This window comes from Piliocolobus tephrosceles, chromosome Y (genome assembly GCF_002776525.5).
Source record: "Piliocolobus tephrosceles isolate RC106 chromosome Y, ASM277652v3, whole genome shotgun sequence".
Taxonomy (NCBI): Eukaryota; Metazoa; Chordata; class Mammalia; order Primates; family Cercopithecidae; genus Piliocolobus; species Piliocolobus tephrosceles.
In genome coordinates, this window is record NC_045456.1 from 9,028,924 (window position 1) to 9,052,007 (window position 23,084).

At 37.4% G+C, this 23,084-nt stretch overlaps 1 protein-coding gene across 4 annotated transcripts in view; it reads right to left on the reverse strand.

The window, feature by feature from the left end:
• Nucleotides 1–23,084, reverse strand: part of GLRA2 (glycine receptor alpha 2) — a 223,368-nt gene that overhangs the window by 162,346 nt on the left and 37,938 nt on the right. For 2 of the 4 annotated variants that reach the window (XM_026449803.1, XM_026449804.1), the window contains one exon: nt 4,436–4,503. In XM_026449803.1, the coding sequence (XP_026305588.1) occupies nt 4,436–4,503 (68 nt within the window). Of the gene's footprint in view, nt 1–4,276; nt 4,345–4,435; nt 4,504–23,084 lie in introns of all 4 variants that reach the window. The other 2 variants (XM_026449802.2, XM_026449805.1) reach the window with 2 other exon arrangements.

Genomic DNA, 23,084 nt, shown 5'->3' on the forward strand with positions numbered 1-23,084 from the left:
AAGAGAGCATCTTTTCTCTATTTTCTGATGGCCCAAACTTGGGGGAAAGCTATATACACATGGTAGTATGAAAGCACCCTTGACCCTTACTGACATTACTAAAATTCTCAAACTCTGCCTTTATATCAGGAAACAGGGGTTGCAAATATACTCCCCATCCTGTAAATTCACTTGCCATCAGAAACTAAAGAAAAGAGAAAAACAAAATGATAAACTCACATTTCAAAAACAGAATATAACCTATCTTATCATTTTCTCCTTATTAGTCATCGAAGTCTTTGGGACCACACAAAATTTGTTCCACTGAATACTCAATGCTGGGGCAACTAGCAAGGACCACTGACAGATTTTTGTGTCTCTTAATGAACAAAAATGCATTTTTGAATAATATATCCATAAAAATAATGATACATAAAAATATTCCTTAGAGTAACACAAATGTGTTGTCCTGTGAGTACATATCTCTGACACTAACATATCAGAGTGATCATTGGTATTAGGTCTGTAAGCAGGCCTATACTTTGTGGGCAGGCAATACCTACAATAAATTAGTGGGACTTCATTAACCATAGGAAGGGCAGACTGGATAGCAACAAAGAAAGCCATGTTGAGTTCTTGAAACACATAATCATTGCCTTTTATTTGGAAACAAATACCCCAAACTAAAACTTTTAATAATGCTCTTTGGATAGTGGGGTGAGAGTGAAGTGTAAGGGAAGAGAGGAAAGTCAACAGATTTAGAAACTCAAAATTCTGAGGCATTCTTGGACATAGTTTATTCTGAAAAATGTAGAGAAATCAAAACTATTACCCCAGAAAATAGCACCAATCAGTGTCCTCAATGACCTCATCACTGTGCATAAAGCTAAGGATTCTGACTACAACTAAAGACAGTTCAGGGAAGAATCTGTTTCTGTTTAATTTTTTTGACCAATTTTTCTGAGTCAAATTTTGTGAAACTATCAGTAAATTTATGGATGGTGAAATCGTAGGGGTATGGTAAAGAAAACTTGGGCTGTGATGACACTTTGGGTGTGCAATGCACTGAATGTTTGTATCCTCTCAAAATTCGTATGTTGAAATTCTAACCTCCGATGTGATCGTATTAGAGGGTAGAAGCGGGGCCTTTGGGTGGTGATGAGGTTGTGAGGGTAAAGCACTCATGAAAGGGATTACTGCCCTTTTATAAGGGACTCCAGATAATTTTCTTTCTACCATGCGAGAATACCAGAGGAATTCAGCAGTCTGTAACCCAAATAGAGTTCTCATCAGAACCTGACCATGCTAGTACCCTGATCTCACACTTCCAGCCTCCAAAACTGTTAGAAATAAATTTCTGTTGTTTATAAGCCAACCAATCTATACTTTGTTATCACAGCCTGAGCTAATTAAGACTAGTTTACTGGGTGGAGTCCCAGGCAGGCCCTCAATTATCTTGGAAGATAAGGCCCTTTCTTGTTGGAGCAATTCTCACATTCTTATTATGCATCCACTTAAATACTGATGCCCTAAATCTGGGGCTAGCAACCTATGGCCTGTGGCCCAACTTTGGCTTCAGCCTGTTTTTGTAAATAAAGCTTTATTGGTACACAACCACACCTATTTGCTAACTTGGGCCTTGGCCTGTTTTTGTAAGTAAAGCTTTATTGGTGCACCACCACAACTATTTGCTTACTATTGTTTATGGCTGCTTTCATGCCAAAAGAGCAGAATCACATAGTTGTGACAGAGACTATCTGGCTCTTAAAGTCTTAAGTATACTGTCTGGCATTTTACAGAAAAATTTTGCCATTCCCTACCCTAGGTGGCCTGAGGATTTCTTCTTTGACAAGCCTGATAGAGTTCCAAAAAATATTTTCTGTAGTTTTTCACCAAAGCCAAAATTGAATAAAACAAAATATATTTTTAAAGCAAATAAAGTTTGTCATTGTATCAAAGCTAAGAAGTAAAACAAAAGAAGCACAATATGCATCAGTCTTCTAACCATGCAATTCAATCTGTATTATACAGCAGAATAGACAGGCTGTGTATGTTACCCTTGAGCAACAGTTTCCAAATTTTCTGATAGGAAGCATGACAAAGGTCACTAAATAAGTGATCAGGAAGTACCTGAGCATCTCATTTATTAAACTTTCAGTAGCTGTTCAATATAGGAGAAAACAAGGATATCCATAGCTTCCATTTTAATCTCTTTACATGTTTAGCTTTTTTTGCATTAATGAACATCGAAAAGGTGCACATTTACATTTTTGATTGAGAATACGATGCAATGAGGAGATTTAATCAAAGCAACATGGGAGTCTAATTAATGCAATCAGCATTAGGTCGTGCAAATATTATCATTGAATGCCATCGTGTAAAGCTGGTGACAGTGATTTGGGCTACTGGAAGCTTTGCCCCCTCTCTTATTACGATAAAGCCAAGAGGGGAGAGACAGAAACTGAATGTCAACCCGGGAATTGATATACTCTATGTTTAGCTTTTCTTATGAGTCATTTCATAACCCTATAAAAACTATCTTATTTAGGTAAATTTTTAAATTCGCTGCATCCTGTCAAAGTCTCACAAGTCTCATTTCTGGGTAATAATGTTTCAGAATAATATCAAAATGGGTAGTGGAGTTGAATTATGTCTAATTTTGCCAGTGGGAAAAAAGTGGTAAAGGTAAATTAATTCTTTCTAACATGAAGGACACCAAAAAGTATAGTAATTTATTAAACATGATGTTAGTTGCCAAAAAGAGAAAACTCATACCAACAAGGAAACTTTTTAAAATTTCTCAATGGCATTATGCTTATTATTTTTAGGACATCAGGCACCGTAATACTTAGTCAAACTCAATTACACTTGATTTTGGTTTTATCAAATGAATGGTTGTAAACTTTACATAGTCATGCAAATTAGACCCAGCCAATTGATTTAGGACTTAAAAGTAAATAATATGGGGACCAAGAAAATATCTCACCCAAAATGCAACCTCCATGCTGCAGCCTAGAACTCTTAATGATCCAATAGGCTATGTCACAGGTAACATGACCATGACATTTATGAAGAGTGTTTAGAAGCCCGGGTGTAGTAGTTAATGCCTGTAATGCTGGTGCTTTGGGAGGCTGAGGCAGGAGGATTGCTCGAGGCCAGGAATTTGAGACCAGCCTGGGCAATATAGTGAGATCTCATTGCCACATTTTTTTTTTTTAATTAACCAGATGTGGTGGTACGCACCTGTAGTCCTAGCTACTTGGGAGGCTGAGGCAGGAGTATCGTTTGAGCCCAGGAGTTTGAAGTTTCAGTGTGCCATGATCTGCACTCCAACCTGGGCAAAAGAGTGAGATCCTGTGGTGGCTCACACCTGTAATCCCAGCACTTTGGGAGGCCGAGGCCGGCGAATCACCTGAGGTCAAGAGTTCAAGACCAGCCTGGCCAAGATAGTAAAACCCTGTCTCTACCAAAATATAAAAGTTAGCCAGGCATGGTGGTATGCGCCTGTAATCCCAGCTACTTGGGAAGCTGAGGTGGAAGAATCGCTTGAACCTGGGAGGTGGAGGTTGCAGTGAGCTGAGATCATGCCACTGCACTCTAGCCTGGGTGACAGAGAGACTCCGTCTCAAAAAAAAAAAAATTTAACGACACTGTAGGTTTTATAGTATCTGAAATCTTTTTCACATATATGAAACGTGTTTACTCATACTCTGTAATGAGCTTCTAATTAGCTTTAAGTTTACGGTTTTTTTTTTTTTTTTTTTTTTGAAAAGGCATGCATATGGTATAATTGTCATGGACTTGGAACTACTTTGTCTTGCCAACAAAATTGTGTGTGTGTGTGTGTTTTTCTAAATTCAGCCCTTTGGAATATATCTTAAATGTGGCATCGAAGGGAGGCTCAACTATCTTAAAAATTCCATTTCATGTAAAAAACTGGCTATACTATTACATCTCTCAAACTTTGAAATTTGTACTTCTGAAGCATTGGAGATGCACCTATTTAAATATCCATAACTATGCATCATGTTTATTGTGGATAATTCTATAGAAAACCATTAAAACATCAAATGTTTTAAAAATTTCTCTGGCATGATGGATATAAGATTACTGAATATTGAGTAATGAACACTTGACAAATGACTTTACAAAATAAAGTAGTAAAAAGTATTGCTTTTCAGAGGCAAGCAAAGTTGGAAATTGGCACTCAGTAAATGTCTCACAAATATGCCACAGTGCACTTCAATCCCACGTCCCATTCCTTCACACGATGGCTTCAATGCTCAGCCCCACTCACCATTGTAGTTTCTGCTATTGACCCAAAGCTGTTGATAAATATGTTGCAGGTAACATTTACAGGAGGCCCTGCAAGTTGAACAATAGAAAATTTGACAGTTTGTGTTCACAGCATAATTGAGTCATGTCTTTCTCTTGCCAGTGGCATTGCAGGACTTACCATGGTCGTTTCTGTGACTGATCCAAAACTGTTGATAAAAATATTGCAAGTAACGTTTACTGGAGGACCTGCAGAATGCAATGAGAAGATTGCAATAGACATTGAAGCAAAAATACACCTCCATTAACATCTGTGCAATTGGCTAGAGATTTGAATAAAATTAAAATCATAGTGAGATTGAAAAAAAAAAAAACTTTTACCCAGAGGTGCATAATGAAAACATTCCCACTCGTATTTTGGATAATGGCTGTTAAGCAATGGCAACTTACCCTGAAGAGTTTTGGATTTGGAAAATATAAGCTGAAAACTATTGAACTGAATTCACTGTCATAAGTTTCTATTAAAATGGCCTTTTGGGTGGTGGCTTTTTTATTTTTGACCTTAGGATCATCAACATTGTAGACATCAACAGCGGTTGCCTCATGGTGATGAAATAGCCTGGTCATGAGGTCAAAATGGAGCTGCATTTTGAGTTATGGATGAGTCAGAAACATCCACCTCCTTTTGTATGACATTCTTTAAATCAGCAGGTTACTTTGATTTTCTTGACACCTCTGAATTTACACCACTCCTTCTTTATATTCTCTGACCACCAATGAAAAATGATGTACAGAAATATAGCAAAGAAAATTAACTTATTTTAAGACATAAACACAAACAGAAATGTCAATTTATGTCCATATTGTTACCTTAGTAAATATGGTGTAAAGCAAGGATTATTGCATCCTAGATGTGCTTTGAATAAAATAAGAGTCCATTTTTAGCTCCAGAGATCCAGTGACTAGCCTGACTGCAGCTCTCTTTTTCTCTTACTTTTTGTCAGTAGGTAAATCACTGTCTAATGATTCCCTGCTTAACATTTTGCTGGGGAAGATGTTTATTGCCTTTGTGGAAACTTCCCCTAATGCTTTCTGAGCTAATATTGCCATGAACTATCTATTTATTTGCTGCTTTCTCCTGTAGAAATGTGTATGTCTTTATGTGACAAAGGATCAGCAGCCCAGTGCAAGAAACACCCTAGTTGGCTCAGTACCCAACAAATCTGTAGGATCTGAAAGAAGAGGAATTTGGCTTGAGGCCTCCCTCAAAGGCTGGTAGTGAAAACACAAGTTATGGCAGCACTTAAACGCTGCATTTTTAAACTCCTTCAGAAGTCCATGTCAGGTTCTAGAAATGAGGAAATTTGGGGTACAATGGCTAATGTAACTCCCCAGGCAAAATTTTTTTGGTAAAAGAAGGAGCAAGGTGTTTTGGTAAAAGAGATGTGTTGTTATTCTTTGAAACATACTGTTTTTAATGAAACAGTAATTGTGATTTTTTTTTTATGTGTGTGTTTGCTCGTGTCTGTGTAATCTTCTGTAGTGGGGATATGAAAAGAAAGGTACTGAGTTCTATGAGCCTTGAAAAATACCTTATAACCCTCAGAACTCTCTTTTCCTGATGAAAGTACAAGTGTGTTCTTATGCATACTTTTGTGTAACAGGATTTATACTTAAAGGACTATCAGTGTGTTTTTCTCTTCTTTCGCCTTTTTAAGTCATTCATTTGAGAGGGCCCCTTGTAGCCCTCCTTAAATCTACCTTTTGAAATGTAATTGTGATTTAAAAAAAAAAATATTTACAGGCACAGAATCACAGGCACCATCATATTACCCAAACAGTTTTCGGTAGACATCTTTGAAATGCTCCAAGTATTTTTAATTTGTCCCTGCCCCTCTTATGTCAGCATCTGCCATGATGAATTCTTCCCCATGGTCACCTTCTACTCTGCTTGATTTTTTCTTTTTTGATTACTCAAAATAAAACAGAGCAAAATAGATACTTTCTCCTCTTTCTTGGCTATAAAATTCCATTTTGTAACAAACATTTTTTCTGCTAATAAGAAATAAATGAGACAAGGCAGAGGCAAGTCACAAGAAATTATATATGTTTGCTATTTCCCTTTCTCTCCACAATGAAATATTTCCTTTGAGATCATCCAATTCAAGGTGGAAAACTTTTCTGAATTCTTATATGCAAGATAGACCAAAAAAATGAATGATGGGAAAAATAAACAGGAAAAAGAGAAATGTCATTTAAAAGCAGAAATTTGAAAATTTAAACATTGGTTGTCTTGTACACTTTCTGCTTGTCTAGCCTACCCAACTGGCTTGGAAGCATTTAGAAAGCTGGGTCATACTGTTATATATTTGTTTTTATCTTTCCTGATAAGTGGCGTTATGAGTATGTTGCTGGAAGTCAAAATAATTTTTAAGTTACCACATATTGCTTCACTGTGCTAAGTGCATTTAAAAAAAATATCTAGTATAATCCTCACAAAAGAAGAATCTGTTTATTGCTCTAGTAAATGTTTACAGATGAGGCAACATGGTGTTAGAGAGGTTAAACTGCTTGAAGTCACATCACAGTAATTAGAAAAGCTGAGACTCCATGTCTCATCGTTCTGATTCCAAAAACCTAAACTTTCAACCATTTTGTTGCACTTCCCTCATTTCATAATATCCTGTTGCCCTCTTGATCTGCTAACCATGGTATTTTACATTGGTTTGTGCCTTTCTTAATCCTTTACATCTGACTTTTTCAATTTTGGGCATTTTGTTTCAAGGTTCATTTGCATTTCTATATAAAACCTTAGAAAGAAAAAATGTTTTTTGATGAGGGATTAGCACATGCATATACTAAGAATTGACATATATTTGAACCTTGCTGTGTGCCAGTGAATGCCTTATTTCATTCTTCAATAATTATCATTACCTGCATTTCTCAAATGAGAAAAATTGAGGTATAAAGATCATTAGTTTTCCCAAGGTCACAGAGTTGATGAGGCAGAAATTGCCTAACTTTAAGGACATTTTTCTTAACTACAGGGGTAAAATGCCTGAGGCCAATACAATTATCCTAGTGATACAAGCTACCTAAATATGGAAGTTGACCTGCAAGTTCTTTGGGTTGAATTGTAGAGAACTGGTCCCCCCCCCCCCACCCCCCTTTTAGGAGTTATCCTAGTATGTGTCAGCACAACCTTTCATCTGCATTTAGCACAATAGTCTGCTCAGGTGTTCTGATTGACAGGGACATGTTCTTAGATGTGATCACCAGTGAATGAATGTGTTCTGTAAACTATAGAAAGAAACATTTTACGCTAGTTAACCCCATCTAATTGATTTATCAGCAAAGTGATATTCAAAAATGAGTTGAATGAGAATCTGACTGGTGAAAAGAATTATGTAGACATCTAGTTTTTCATGGCACTATCATTCCTATCCTTCATTCCTTCCTTGTCTCCTATCTCCCTTCTTCCCTCTTCTTCCTGACCCCCTTCCCTTTCTCTCTTGCTCTCATTTTTTCCTTTAATTTTTCTTTTATTCTTATGCGAAAGAGTGATCTGGCCATAATTCAAGTATGCAATCCAAATATAAATGGAAGTAAAATATTGATCTGGCATACTTTAAAAGTATTTGAAAAAATAATTCCACCTCACCTGCCGCCTGCACAAAATATGACAATCCCCATCCCATATTGATCTTCTTTGTTGCTATATATCACTTTCTCAGAGTATCTTCTTCGGAATAAGGCATTTATCTTAGAAATCCATGTAAAATTATAACTATGCTATGTTGGAGGCATAATAAATTGTTATTATCCATTAACATATTTGCTTTCAGGTCAGTTGATCAAATTGGCTATGGTAGGGAACAGGATCATGAAGAATAGTGCTATTCTTCATATATAGCACTAGTATATCCCCTGCTACTCAAACTGTGGGCTGAGGACCAGCAGCATCAGCATCACCTAGGAGCTTGTTGGAAATGCCAAGTCCTCAGGCCCCATCTGAGACCTGCTGAAGCAGTCTGCACTTTAACAAGGGGGACTTGTTGCTGCAGACCATCTTTCTCCCTTTCAAAATTATGATCACTTGTATTTTGTTTCTGTCTTTCATAAATGTCCTTTGAAATATAGTCCATTTGTAAAACTTCTAAGGTCAAACAAGTTTGGAAAGCACTGTTGAATAGTCATGTAGTTTCTTTAATGTAGGTTTTCCCAAAGCATTTTATTGTTTTTAAATCGTGGTGTTTTATACAGCTATGTGTGTGTATTATATAACACATATGTTATTTGTTTTATATAAATATATATTTGAACTATATTCAGTGGCATTAATTGCATTCACAATATTGTGCAACCATTACCAGTCTGTTTCCAAAACTTTTCAATCACACCAAATAACAACTCTGTAACCATTAAGAAATAACTTTTCCTTTCCCCTCCCTGCCACTTCTGGTAAACTCTAATCTACTTTCTTTCCCTATAAATTTGTCTATGTAGGATATTTAAATGTAAGTGGAATTGTATAATATATTTGTCCTTTGTGACTCATTTCTTTTACAACATAATGTTTTCAAGGTTCATCCATGTAGTTGCATGTGTCAGAATTTCATTCCTTTTCATGGTGGAAAAATATTCTATTGTATGTATATATGAAACATTATTCATCTGTTAACACTTTAGATTGTTCTCATCTTTTTGGCTATTATGAATAATGCTGCAGTGAATATTTATATAAAAGTAGGTGTGAGTCCCTGCTTTAATTCTTTTGGATATATACTAAGAAGTGGAATTGCTGGGTCATACGATAATTTCATGTTTAGCATTTTGAAGAACTGCCAAACTGCACCATTTTGTCACAAGCAATGTATGAGAGTTCCAGTTTCTCCACATCTGTGTCAATACTTATTTTCCATTTTTAAAATTATTGCCATCTTAGGACATGTGAAATGGTACATCATTGTGGTTTTGATTTGCATTCCCCTAATGAGTAATGACACTGAGCATCTCTTCATGTACTTATTGGCTATTTGTATATTTTTTGCATAAATACCTATTCAAGCCTTTTACCCATTTTTGAATTGGGTATTTTGTCATTTTATTGGATTGTAGTTCTTTACATATTCTGGATATTAAACCCTCCTCAGACATGATTTACAAATATTTTCTTTACTGTTTTTTCACTTTCTTCAAAATGTCCTTTGACACATATAAGTTTTTAGGGTTTTTTGTTTGTTTGTTTGTTTGAGATGGAGTCTTACTCTGTCACCCAGGCTGGAGTGCAGTGGCATGGTCTCAGCTCACTGCAACCTCTGCCTCCCAGGTTCAAGTGATTCTCCTGCCTCAGCCTCCTGAGTAGCTGGTATTACAGGCACCCACCACCATGCCTGGCTATTTTTTGTATTTTCAGTAGGGACGGGGTTTACCATGTTGGTCAGGCCGGTCTCAAACTCCTGACCTCAAGGGATCTGCCTGTCTCGGCCTCCCAAAGTGCTGGGATTACAGGCATGAGCCACCACACTTCGCCTTTAGTTTTGGTAAAGTTTAATTTACCTATTTTTTCTTTGGTTTCTCATGCTTTTGTTTCATATCCAAGGATCAATTGCCAAATCCAAGGTAATGAAGATTTAACCTTATATTTTAAAAAATAGCTTTTTGGTTTTAACTCTTACATTTAGGTAATTGATTAATTTTGAGATAATTTTTGCATATGGTATAAGAGAGGTCCAACTTCATTGTTTTGCATGTGGAAATTCAGTTGTCCCAGCACTCTCTTTTCTTTTCTTTTTTTTTTTTGAGACAGAGTCTCGCTGTATTGGCCAGGCTGGAGTGCAGTGGCACGATCTCAACTCACTGCAATCTCCGCCTCCCAGGCTCAAGCAATTGTCTTCCCTAAGCCTCCAGAGTAGCTGGGATTACAGGCATGTGCCACCACGCCCAGCTAATTTTTGTATTTTTAGTAGAGACAGGGTTTCCCCATGTTGGCCAGGTTGGTCTCGAACTCCTGACCTCAGGTAATCTGCCAGACTTGGCCTCCCAAAGTGCTGGGATTACAGGCGTGAGCCACCATGCCCAGCCAAGTCCCAGCACTATTTCTTGAGGACACTGGTCTTTCCTCATTAAATGGACTTGCCAACCCTGTCAAAATCAATTGGCCATAGGTGTATGGATTTCTGAACTATCGATTTTATTCTATTGGTCAATATATTTATCCTTATGCCAGTATGACACTGTTTTGATAATGTGGTTTTGTATTAAGTTTTGAAGTTAGGAATTGTGAGTCCTTCCACTTTGTTCTTCTTTTTCAAGGTTATTTTGACTATTCAAGGCCCCTTGCAATTTAATATGAAGTTGAGGATTGAGTTTTCCACTTCTGCCAAAAAGGGCTCTTGGAACTTTGATAGGGATTGCTTTGAATCTGTAGATAACTTTGGGTAGTATTGACACCTTAAAAATATTGTCTTCCTACTCATGCCTTAATAAGGGGTGTCTTTCCATTTATTTAGGTCTTCTTTGCGTTTTTCAGCAATGTTTTATAGTTTTCAGTGTACAAAACTTTCACCTCTTTGGTTAACTTATTTTTAGGTATTTTATTCTTTTACATACTGTTATAAATGGAAGTGTTTTCTAACTTTCTTGTCAAATTGTTTATTGCAGGTGTACAGAAGCAATTGATTTTTGTGTGTTCATTTTGTATGCCACAACTTTGCTGAATTGATTAGCTCTAGTAATTTTCTTTTGGATTCTTTGGGGTTTTCTATACGTAGGACTGTGTCATTTGTGAGTAAAGATATACTTCCTTCTTTCAAGTTTGGATGCCTTTCATTTATTTTTCTTGTCTAATTGCTCTGGACAAAACTTCCAATACAATGCCAAATAGCAGTGGTGAAGACAGGTATTGTCTTATTTCTGATCTTAGAGGGAAAAGTTTTCAATCTTTCACTCTTAAGTATGCCTCCTGTAGATGGCCTATAGTTGGATCATGTTGTTAATTGTGAGTTTTAATAAATTCCCTTTATCATATTGAAGTTTTCTTCTATTTCTAGTTTTCTAAGTGTTTTTGAAATCATTAAGGGATGTTGGAATTTTGCCAAATACCTTTTCTGCATCAATGAGGTGATTGTGTGTTTTTCTCCTTCATTCTATTAATGTGGTATATTACTTTAATTTGTTTTCTTATATTGAACCACCTTTGTATTTCTGGAATAAATCTCAATTGGTCATGGTGTGTAATCCTTTTACTGTGCTGTTGGATATGGTTTGCTAATATTTTGTCAAGGATTTTTAAATACACTTTCATAAGGGTGTTTTGAATGAAACTCTATCAATCTAGCTGTTAAATACTGTCCCCCAGCAGCTAAGAGACTTGGACAAAAGAGCACCAGCAGAGGCAATCTACATCTGTGCGCTTTGGGGCTGCCTCACTGTCAGGGGTCAGATTGCCAGAACAGCTTTAATGACACAACCGCAACGCGAAAGTTTAATTTTTACTACTTATGTACCCTGGAGGGTACATAGCATGCCCAGAGACTGCACACATGCAGAGGTCAGGGTGCACAGGCAGAGAGAGAGAAGGGACCCATGGGCCAATGCTTTTATTCAGTCTAGGGTGTTATCTAAACAGGCTTCCCACAGGGGGGCTTTAATTCGTGGTTTAAAAGTGAGCAGGAACTAGTTTCAAATGGTCATTTTGTAATTGAAAGGTGATCACTTTAAGTTCGCAGGCAAATGTCTGAATGGTCTCTTTAAAGGACGTAGAAGGAAAGCAGGGAGTCCTCCCTGCTAGGCAGGAGAGATACCTCTAAGTTTTACCTCTGGCTAGCATTCAGGGGGGGAGAATATGAGAATATGTCAAGGGTGACTGAGCCCTCTTTCTGGCATGAGAGAGTTAAACTTACATATAAAATGTATGTCAAGACAACATACAATCACAAGCACTCACTACAAAGGGATATTGGTCTGTGATTTTCTTTTCTTGTGGTGATTTTATCTGGCTTTGGCATTAGAGTAATGCTGGACTCATAGAATAAGTTAACAAGTGTTTCCTCCTTGACTACTTCTTGGAAGAGTTTGAAGATTCATGTTAATTTTTCTTTAAAATGTGTGCTAGAATTCACCAGTGAGGCCATCTGGTCTTGAACTTTTCTTTCTTGTGAGGTTTCTGATTGCTGATTCAATCCCTTTACTTGTTATATGTTTGTTGAGATTTTTAATTTCATCTTCAATCAGTGTAGGTAAATTATGTGTTTCTACTTATTTGTTCATTTCATCTAGGTTATCTAATTTATTCATAATCTTCTCTTAAAGTTCTTTTTATTTCTGTACGGTCAATAGTAATGACTCCATTTTCATTTCTGATTTTGGTTGAGTCTTCTCTTTTTTTGTCAGTCTAGATAAATGTTTATCAATTTGGCTGATATTTGAAAGAACAAACTTTTGGTTTTGTTTATACTGCAACTCTTTTTCTATTCTCTGTTTTCCTCCATTCTAATCTTTATTATTTACTTCCTCTGATAACTTTGGATTTAGTTTGTTGTTCTTATTCTAGTTCTTCAAGGCGTAAAGTTATGTTGTTGATTTGAGATTGTTCTTCTTTTAAAGTGTAGGCATTTATATTATAAATTTGCCTCTAAGCACTGCCTTCACTCTATCCCATAAGTTTTTGGTATGTTGTGTTTTTGTTTTCATTCATCTCTTATGTCCCTTGTCATTTCTTCTTTGATTTATTGTTTGTTTAAGATGGTATTATTTCCAAATATTTCTGAATTTTCCAGTTTTTCTTCTGTTATTGATTTTAGCTTCATTCCACTATAGTGGGAAAAGATACATTTTATTATTCCAATACTTTAAAACTTACTGAGGCTTGTTTAGTGTCCTAAAAACAATGATATTATATATTGATAAAATGGTCAACTCATTAAGAAGATATAATAATTCTAAACACATATGCACCAAACAACAGAGCTCCAAAATATATAAAGCAGATACTGACAAAAGTAATGAGAGAAATAAACATTTCTACAATAGTTGGAGACTTCCAACTATTTTTAATAATAAATAGAACATCTTCAGAGATCTCTCTCCATATATAATGTCATTCTTTGTCTCTTTTAACAAGTTTTGACTTAAAATCTATTTTGTCTGACATTATTATACCACCTCAGCTTTCTTTTGGTTACTATTTCATGGAATATCTTTTTCAATTTTTTTGCTCTTAGCCTACTTGTGACTCTGAAACTAAAGTGAGTCTCTTGTAGATGGCATATAGTTGAATCATGGTTTGTTTTATCCATTCTGCCAATACATGTCTTTTGATTAGGGTGTTTAATCCATTTACATTTAAAGTAATTACTGATAAGGAAGGACTTCCATCATTTTATTTGTTTTCTGAATATCTTACAACTTTTTATGTCCTACATTTCCTCTATTATGACCTCTTTTATGTTTAGTTGATTTTTTTGTAGTGAACCATTTGGATTTTCTTTTCATTTCCTTTTTTGTTAACTTTTCACACATTTTCTTTGTGATTACCATGGGAATTACATTTAACAACCTAAATTTATAAAACCTAGTCAGAAATGATACCAACTTAACTTCAATAACATACAATAGCTCCACTCTTACACAACACCATTCTCTCTCCTTTCTGTTTTTGTTGTTGCAGATTATATCTTTTTATTGCACAATAAAATCAACTAATGACTTTTTATGCATTTGTCTTTCCAAATCCTGTAGGAGATAAAAGTGCAGTTATGAACTCCAAATACAATAATAGTGTTTTTACATTTTTCCCATACATTTACCTTTAGGGGAGATCTTTATTTATTCTTAAGACTTTTACTTACTGTTTAGCATCCTTTCATTTCAGCTTGAAGGACTCCCTTTATCATTTCTCGTAGGCCAAGTCTAGTGGTAATGAACTCCCTCAGCTTTTGCCAGTCTAGTAATGTCTTAATTTCTTCCTCATTTGTTAAGGACAGTTTTGCTGGATATAAACTTTCAGTTACAGTTTTTTTTTTTTTTTTCAGCACTTTAAATATATCATCCCATTGTCTTCTGGCCCTTAAGGTTTCCACTGAGAAACCAGTTGATAGTCTTACTAGGGATCCCATGTATGTAATGAGTTGTTTTTATCTTGCTGTTATTCCAGTGTCCTCATTGTTTTTGGCTTTCAACAGTTTGATTATAATGTGTATCAGTGTGGATCTCTTTGTGTTTACCATACTTGGAATTTATTGTGCTTCTTGGATTTGTAGATTTATATATTTCATAAAATGTGGGAACCATTATTTCTCAAATGTTTTTATTCATATATTCTTTCCACTCTTTCTTTATTCTTCTGGAACTTCCAGAATGTGTATATCGGTCTATTTGATGGGTTCCCATTGGTATCTTAGGCTCTGTTTACTTTTATTTATTCTTTTTTCTTTCTGCTTCTCAGACTTGATCATTTCAATTTTCCTATCTTCATTAACTGATTCTTTCTTCTACCTGCTCAAACCTACCGTTAAACTACCCCAGTGAATTTTCTATTTCTGTTTTACCTTTCAGATACAGAATTTCTATTTTTTTAAATAATTTCTTTATTGATATTGTTATTCCTACATAATATTCCTGATTTCCTTTCATTCTTTGTCTTTGTTTTCCTTTAGATCTTTCAGCATATTTAAGACAGTTGTTTTAAAGTCCTTGTTTAGTAAGCCCAGTGTCTCAACTTCCTCAGGGATAATTTCTATCAATTAATTTTGTTCCTTTGAATTAGCCAATACTTTCTTGTTACTTTTTATTCATTGTGATTTTTTGTGAAAACTGTATATTTATCATAGTGTGGTAACTGAAAATTATGTGCCCTCTCTAGAGTTTGCTGAATGTTTTGATTGTTGAAGGGTATAGTAGGCCATTTGCTTAGTGACTTTCCAAAACTATTTCTGCAAAGACTATAATATTCCTTCTCATGTGTGGTCACTATAATCTTTGTTTCTCAGCCTGTGTTCAGCTAGAATTTTATGAGAGATTTTCTTGAATATCAGGAGCTAAAATACCAAGCAACCAACCAACCAACCAACCAAGCAAACAAAACATACCTCTCCCAGTCTTTACAGATTGGCTCTATGCCAGAGCCCTTCAACAATTAGCTGGACTTGAACTGAATCTAGGGATCAGCCCAAGGTGAAAGGTGAGGGTTTGCTCGGGTCTTTTCTGAGCATACGTGTTTCCCTGAAAATGCAGTGGCTTTCTAAATTTGCCATATACATGGCCGATTTTGAATGTCCTAATTTCCCTAAGAAAATCTCTAGGTTTTACTCCCAAGCTCTTAGATGGTCTATTGTATATTTCAATGGTAATATTTTACTCTTTAAGATTTTTAGTTTGACTTGCCGTATTTTTTTAATACTCACTGCCTTTCCATCCTGAGTTAGGTAAAAACAGAGATGAGCATTGTCATAGGCTGAATTGTGTCCCCCACCACATTCATATGCCTTCACCCTCAGTACCTCAAAAATGTAACCATATTTGGAGATAAGGTCTATAAAAGTTAAGTTTAAGTGAGGGTTGGCCTTAATCTGATATGACTGGTGTCCTTATGAGAAGAGGAGAAAAGAGACACCAGGGATATGTTTACACAGAGGAAAGACCATGTGAAAACACGATGAGAAGGCAGATATCTACAAGCCAGGGAGAGAAGCCTCAAAAGAAAGCAAACCTGTCAACATCTGGATTTTGGACTTCTGGCCTTCAGAACCGTGAGAAAGTACATTTCTGTTGTTTAAACCACTCAGTCTGTGGTATTTTGTTACGGTAGCCCTAGAAAACAAATATAAACTCCTTGCATTTGTCCTTTTGGTAGCCTATAGAAAGGTTAGAACAGACACACAAAATAATTTGTGAATAAGGTTTGGTCTACTCCTTCCAGATCAAGGGACCAGGGCCCCATACTAGGAGTGTAGGCTACTACCAATTTTAAACCAAAACTACTGCCATACCAGGGAGGGGATGAGACAAGGGCAAGTAGAAATACCACGAAACTTTCCTACCATTTTGAAGTTACCTTTTTCTTGATTTTGTGGACATTTGGTTGCTGTAAACTTTTGACTGTTTTCCAGAATTCTGACAAAATTGGTTCTGAAAGTTTCTACTCTTTTATGAGAGCTTGAGCTGCCTACTGTGCCATTTTGTTGAAGTCACCCTCCCCTTCTCCAAAACTTTAATACACCTATGTGAACTATGGTGCTCCTGAAAAAAAACTGTGTGTCATTATTTACCAAACTTATTTGACCATAGATTTTTTTGTTTTTTAGATAGACCATCCTTTTCATGGAACACATTTCAAAGATAGCAAGCATTCTGTAAAACGTAGCTTTCAAAATGCTGATCCACATTTTTCATTTATTAATTCAATTAAAACATTCTTATTGAACAATATATATGTTAGATGATAACAATAGAACTATTAAAAGGACTAAAGGCAATCAAAGGGCTATTATGAAACTCTGTGCTCCTGCCAAGGAAGAAATGTTCTATTTGGGGCTGCAGAGTAGGTATCTAGGATAGAGAGGCAATAGAAGAGGAAAATCAGTAAAGTTAGCTTAACTTTTCCCAGTTATCTGTTTAAGACTAATTTATATAGTCTGCAGATATAACTTACGGATGTGAGTGAAAAGCTCTATTTGTAACTGGATTTGACAAATGTATTAATTCCTGGTTGAGCTGTCTTAAAAACTCAGTGCCCTAGTCAACATCATTTTTTTAAGGAACCAGATATTGAATAGTTTAACCTTTGTGGGCCACAAGGCCTCTGTCATAACTACTCAATTCTGCTTTTGCAGTGAAAATAGCTGTAGACAATATGTAAATAAATGAGTGTGGCTGTGTTCCAGTAAAACTTTATTTACAAAGCAGGTGGTAGGCCAGATTTGGTCTGTAAGCCAACTTTGCCTGGCCCTGCTCCTAATGAGACTAGGAGGCTAGAGAACAACAGGAATTATTATAAATTCCACGGTCTTTCCATAGCTGAAAGTGAGGACTAGCCATGGACATGGAAGAGCATAGGGACTGCCTGTAGGACTATCTACAGTGAGTTTGATATTGTGCTCTGTAGCATGAACAAAGTCATAGCAGAAAGATTGGATGGGAAATGATGGCCTCAGAGCCACATGCACTGGAGTGGACTCAGGTGAAAAACCATCAAGCCTGAATCAGAACACTATTTATCACAAGCGTTAGGAGATAATATGGAAGTGAAACAGGGCTAAGCCAGATAATATGGACAACAAATACTTAATATATACAACTCAGTTATTATAATGACTTACATTGCTCATAAAAATACATGAGACTTCTGTATTTTGCATATTCAAAACCTAGATAACAAAAATGTTTTCTATTATCCATGACTATATTTTAAAACACTTGTTAATGTATATGTGTGTGTGTGTGTATATATATATTTCTATGTACCATAGCTTTCTAAGTTAACAATAAATGTTGTTATTATTATTATTTTTTTTTGAGACAGGGTCTCTCTCTGTTGCCCAGGCTAGAGTGCAGTGGCACAATCACAGCTCACTAAAGCCTTGCTCTTTTGCCTCAGGCTGCCAAGTAGCTAGGACCACAGGCGTGCACCACCACGCCCAGCTAATTTTTAAAAATTTGTATTGTTTGTAGAGATGGCAGTCTCACCCTGTTGCCCAGGCTGGTCTTGAACTCCTGGACTCAAGCAGTCCTCCCACCTCAGCCTCCTAAAGTGCTGGGATTACAGGCATGAACCACCACACCTGACCAAATATTATTTTTTTAAAAGCATTATGATGGATTCTATTTAAAAATAAACATTGCGGGGGGGTGGAGCAAGATGGCCGAATAGGAACAGCTCCAGTCTCCAACTCCCAGCGCGAGCGTCACAGAGGACCGGTGATTTCTGCATTTTCAACTGAGGTACTGGGGTCATCTCACTAGGAAGTGCCGGACAATCGGTGTTGGTCAGCTGCTGCAGCCCGACCAGCGAGAGCTGAAGCAGGGCGAGGCATCGTCTCACCTGGGAAGCACAAGGGGAAAGGGAATCCCTTTTCCTAGCCAGGGGAACTGAGACACACAACACATGGAAAATCGGGTAACTCCCACCCCAATACTGTGCTTTAAGCAAACGGGCACACCAGAATATATCCCACACTTGGCCGGGAGGGTCCCACACCCATGGAGCCTCCCACATTGCTAACACAGCAGTCTGCAATCTAACCGCAAGGAAGCAGCAAGGCTGGGGGAGGGGCGCCCGCCAATGCTGAGGCTTAAGTAAGTAAACAAAGCCACTGGGAAGCTCGAACTGGGTGGAGCTCACAGCAGCTCAAGGAAACCTGCCTGTCTCTGTAGACTCCACCTCTGGGGACAGGGCACAGCTAAACAACAACAAAAAAGCAGCAGAACCTCTGCAGACGCAAACGACTCTGTCTGACAGCTTTGAAGAGAGCAGTGGATCTCCCAACACGGAGGTTGAGATCTGAGAAGGGACAGAGTGCCTGCTCAAGTGGGTCCCTGACCCCTGAGTAGCCTAACTGGGAGACATCCCCCACTAGGGGCAGTCTGACACCCCACACCTCACAGGGTGGAGTACACCCCTGAGAGGAAGCTTCCAAAGTAAGAATCAGACAGGTACACTCGCTGTTCAGCAATATTCTGTCTTCTGCAACCTCTGCTGCTGATGCCCAGGCAAACAGGGTCTGGAGTGGACCTCAAGCAATCTCCAACAGACCTACAGCTGAGGGTCCTGACTGTCAGAAGGCAAACTATCAAACAGGAAGGACACCAATACCAAAACCCCATCAGTACATCACCATCATCAAAGACCAGAGACAGATAAAACCACAAAGATGGGGAAAAAGCAGGGCAGAAAAGCTGGAAATTCAAAAAATAAGAGCGCATCTCCCCCTGCAAAGGAGCGCAGCCCATCGCCAGCAACGGATCAAAGCTGGTCAGAGAATGACTTTGATGAGAGAAGAAGGATTCAGTCCATCAAACTTCTCAGAGCTAAAGGAGGAATTACGTACCCAGTGCAAAGAAACTAAAAATCTTGAAAAAAGAGTGGAAGAATTGACAGCTAGCCTAATTAATGCAGAGAAGGTCATAAACGAAATGACAGAGATGAAAACCATGACACGAGAAATACGTGACAAATGCACAAGCTTCAGTAACCGACTCGATCAACTGGAAGAAAGAGTATCAGCGATTGAGGATCAAATGAATGAAATGAAGCGAGAAGAGAAACCAAAAGAAAAAAGAAGAAAAAGAAATGAACAAAGCCTGCAAGAAGTATGGGATTATGTAAAAAGACCAAATCTACGTCTGATTGGGGTGCCTAAAAGTGAGGGGGAAAATGGAACCAAGTTGGAAAACACTCTGCAGGATATCATCCAGGAGAACTTCCCCAACCTAGCAGGGCAGGCCAACATTCAAATTCAGGAAATACAGAAAACACCACAAAGATACTCCTCAAGAAGAGCAACTCCAAGACACATAATTGCCAGATTCACCAAAGTTGAAATGAAGGAAAAAATCTTAAGGGCAGCCAGAGAGAAAGGTCGGGTTACCCACAAAGGGAAGCTCATCAGAATAACAGCAGATCTCTCAGCAGAAACTCTACAAGCCAGAAGAGAATGGGGGCCAGTATTCAATGTTCTTAAAGAAAAGAATTTTAAACCCAGAATTTCATATCCAGCCAAACTAAGTTTCATAAGTGAAGGAGAAATAAAATTCTTTACAGATAAGCAAATGCTTAGAGATTTTGTCACCACCAGGCCTGCCTTACAAGAGACCCTGAAGGAAGCCCTAAACATGGAAAGGAACAACCAGTACCAGCCATTGCAAAAACATGCCAAAATGTAAAGACCATCGAGGCTAGGAAGAAACTGCATCAACTAACGAGCAAAATAACCAGTTAATATCATAATGGCAGGATCAAGTTCACACATAACAATATTAACCTTAAATGTGAATGGACTAAATGGTCCAATTAAAAGACACAGACTGGCAAACTGGATAAAGAGTCAAGACCCATCAGTCTGCTGTATTCAGGAGACCCAGCTCACATGCAGAGACATACATAGGCTCAAAATAAAGGGATGGAGGAAGATCTACCAAGCAAATGGAGAACAAAAAAAAGCAGGGGTTGCAATCCTAGTCTCTGATAAAACAGACTTTAAACCATCAAAGATCAAAAGAGACAAAGAAGGCCATTACATAATGGTAAAGGGATCAATTCAACAGGAAGAGCTAACTAACCTAAATATATATGCACCCAATACAGGAGCACCCTGATTCATAAAGCAAGTCCTTAGAGACTTACAAAGAGACTTAGACTCCCATACAATAATAATGGGAGACTTCAACACTCCATTGTCAACATTAATCAGATTAACGAGACAGAAAGTTAGCAAGGATATCCAGGAATTGAACTCATCTCTGCACCAAGTGGACCTAATAGACATCTATAGAACTCTCCACCCCAAATCAACAGAATATACATTCTTCTCAGCACCACATCGCACTTATTCCAAAATTGACCACATAATTGGAAGTAAAGCACTCCTCAGCAAATGTAAAAGAACAGAAATTATAACAAACTGTCTCTCAGACCACAGTGCAATCAAACTAGAACTCAGGACTAAGAAACTCAATCAAAACCGCTCAACTACATGGAAACTGAACAACCTGCTCCTGAATGACTACTGGGTACATAACGAAATGAAAGCAGAAATAAAGATGTTCTTTGAAACCAATGAGAACAAAGATACAACATACCAGAATCTCTGGGACACATTTAAAGCAGTGTGTAGAGGGAAATTTATAGCACTAAATGCCCACAAGAGAAAGCAGGAAAGATCTAAAATGGACACTCTAACATCACAATTAAAAGAACTAGAGAGGCAAGAGCAAACACACTCAAAAGCTAGCAGAAGGCAAGAAATAACTAAGATCAGAGCAGAACTGAAGGAGATAGAGACACGAAAAACCCTCCAAAAAAATCAATGAATCCAGGAGTTGGTTTTTTGAAAAGATCAACAAAATTGACAGACCGCTAGCAAGACTAATAAAGAAGAAAAGAGAGAGGAATCAAATAGAAGCAATAAAAAATGATAACGGGGATATCACCACCGACCCCACAGAAATACAAACTACCATCAGAGAATACTATAAACACCTCTATGCAAATCAACTAGAAAATCTAGAAGAAATGGATAATTTCCTGGACACTTACACTCTCCCAAGTCTAAACCAGGAAGAAGTTGAATCCCTGAATAGACCAATAGCAGGCTGTCAAATTGAGGCAATAATTAATAGCCTACCAACCAAAAAAAGTCCAGGACCAGATGGATTCACAGCTGAATTCTACCAGAGGTACAAGGAGGAGCTGATACCATTCCTTCTGAAACTATTCCAATCAATAGAAAAAGAGGGAATCCTCCCTAACTCATTTTATGAGGCCAACATCATCCTGATACCAAAGCCTGGCAGAGACACAACAAAAAAAGAGAAGTTTAGACCAATATCCCTGATGAACATCGATGCAAAAATCTTCAATAAAATACTGGCAAACCAGATTCAGCAGCACATCAAAAAGCTTATCCACCATGATCAAGTGGGCTTCAACCCTGGGATGCAAGGCTGGTTCAACATTCGCAAATCAATCAATGTAATCCAGCATATAAACAGAACCAAAGACAAGAACCACATGATTACCTCAATAGATGCAGAAAAGGCTTTTGACAAAATTCAACAGCCCTTCATGCTAAAAACACTCAATAAATTCGGTATTGATGGAACATACCTCAAAATAATAAGAGCTATTTATGACAAACCCACAGCTAATATCATACTGAATGGGCAAAAACTGTAAAAATTCCCTTTGAAAACTGGCACAAGACAGGGATGCTCTCTCTCTTAGCTCCTATTCAACATAGTATTGGAAGTTCTGGCTAGGGCAATCAGGCAAGAGAAAGAAATCAAGGTTATTTTAGGAAAAGAAGAAGTCAAATTGTCCCTGTTTGCAGATGACATGATTGTATATTTAGAAAACCCCATTGTCTCAGCCCAAAATCTCCTTAAGCTGATATGAAACTTCAGCAAAGTCTCAGGATACAAAATTAATGTGCAAAAATCACAAGCATTCTTATACACCAGTAACAGACAAACAGAGAGCCAAATCATGAATGAACTTCCATTCACAATTGCTTCAAAGAGAATAAAATACCTAGGAATCCAACTTACAAGGGATGTAAACGACCTCTTCAAGGAGAACTACAAACCACTGCTCAGTGAAATCAAAGAGGACACAAACAAATGGAAGAACATACCATGCTCATGGATAGGAAGAATCAATATCGTGAAAATGGCCATACTGCCCAAGGTTATTTATAGATTCAATGCCATCCCCATCAAGCTACCAATGAGTTTCTTCACAGAATTGGAAAAAACTGCTTTAAAGTTCATATGGAACCAAAAAAGAGCCCGCATTGCCAAGACAAGCCTAAGTGAAAAGAACAAAGCTGGAGGCATCACGCTACCTGACTTCAAACTATACTACAAGGCTACAGTAACCAAAACAGCATGGTACTGGTACCAAAACAGAGATATAGACCAATGGAACAGAACAGAGTCCTCAGAAATAATACCACACATCTACAGCCATCTGATCTTTGACAAACCTGAGAGAAACAAGAAATGAGGAAAGGATTCCCTATTTAATAAATGGTGCTGGGAAAATTGGCTAGCCATAAGTAGAAAGCTGAAACTGGATCCTTTCCTTACTCCTTATATGAAGATTAATTCAAGAT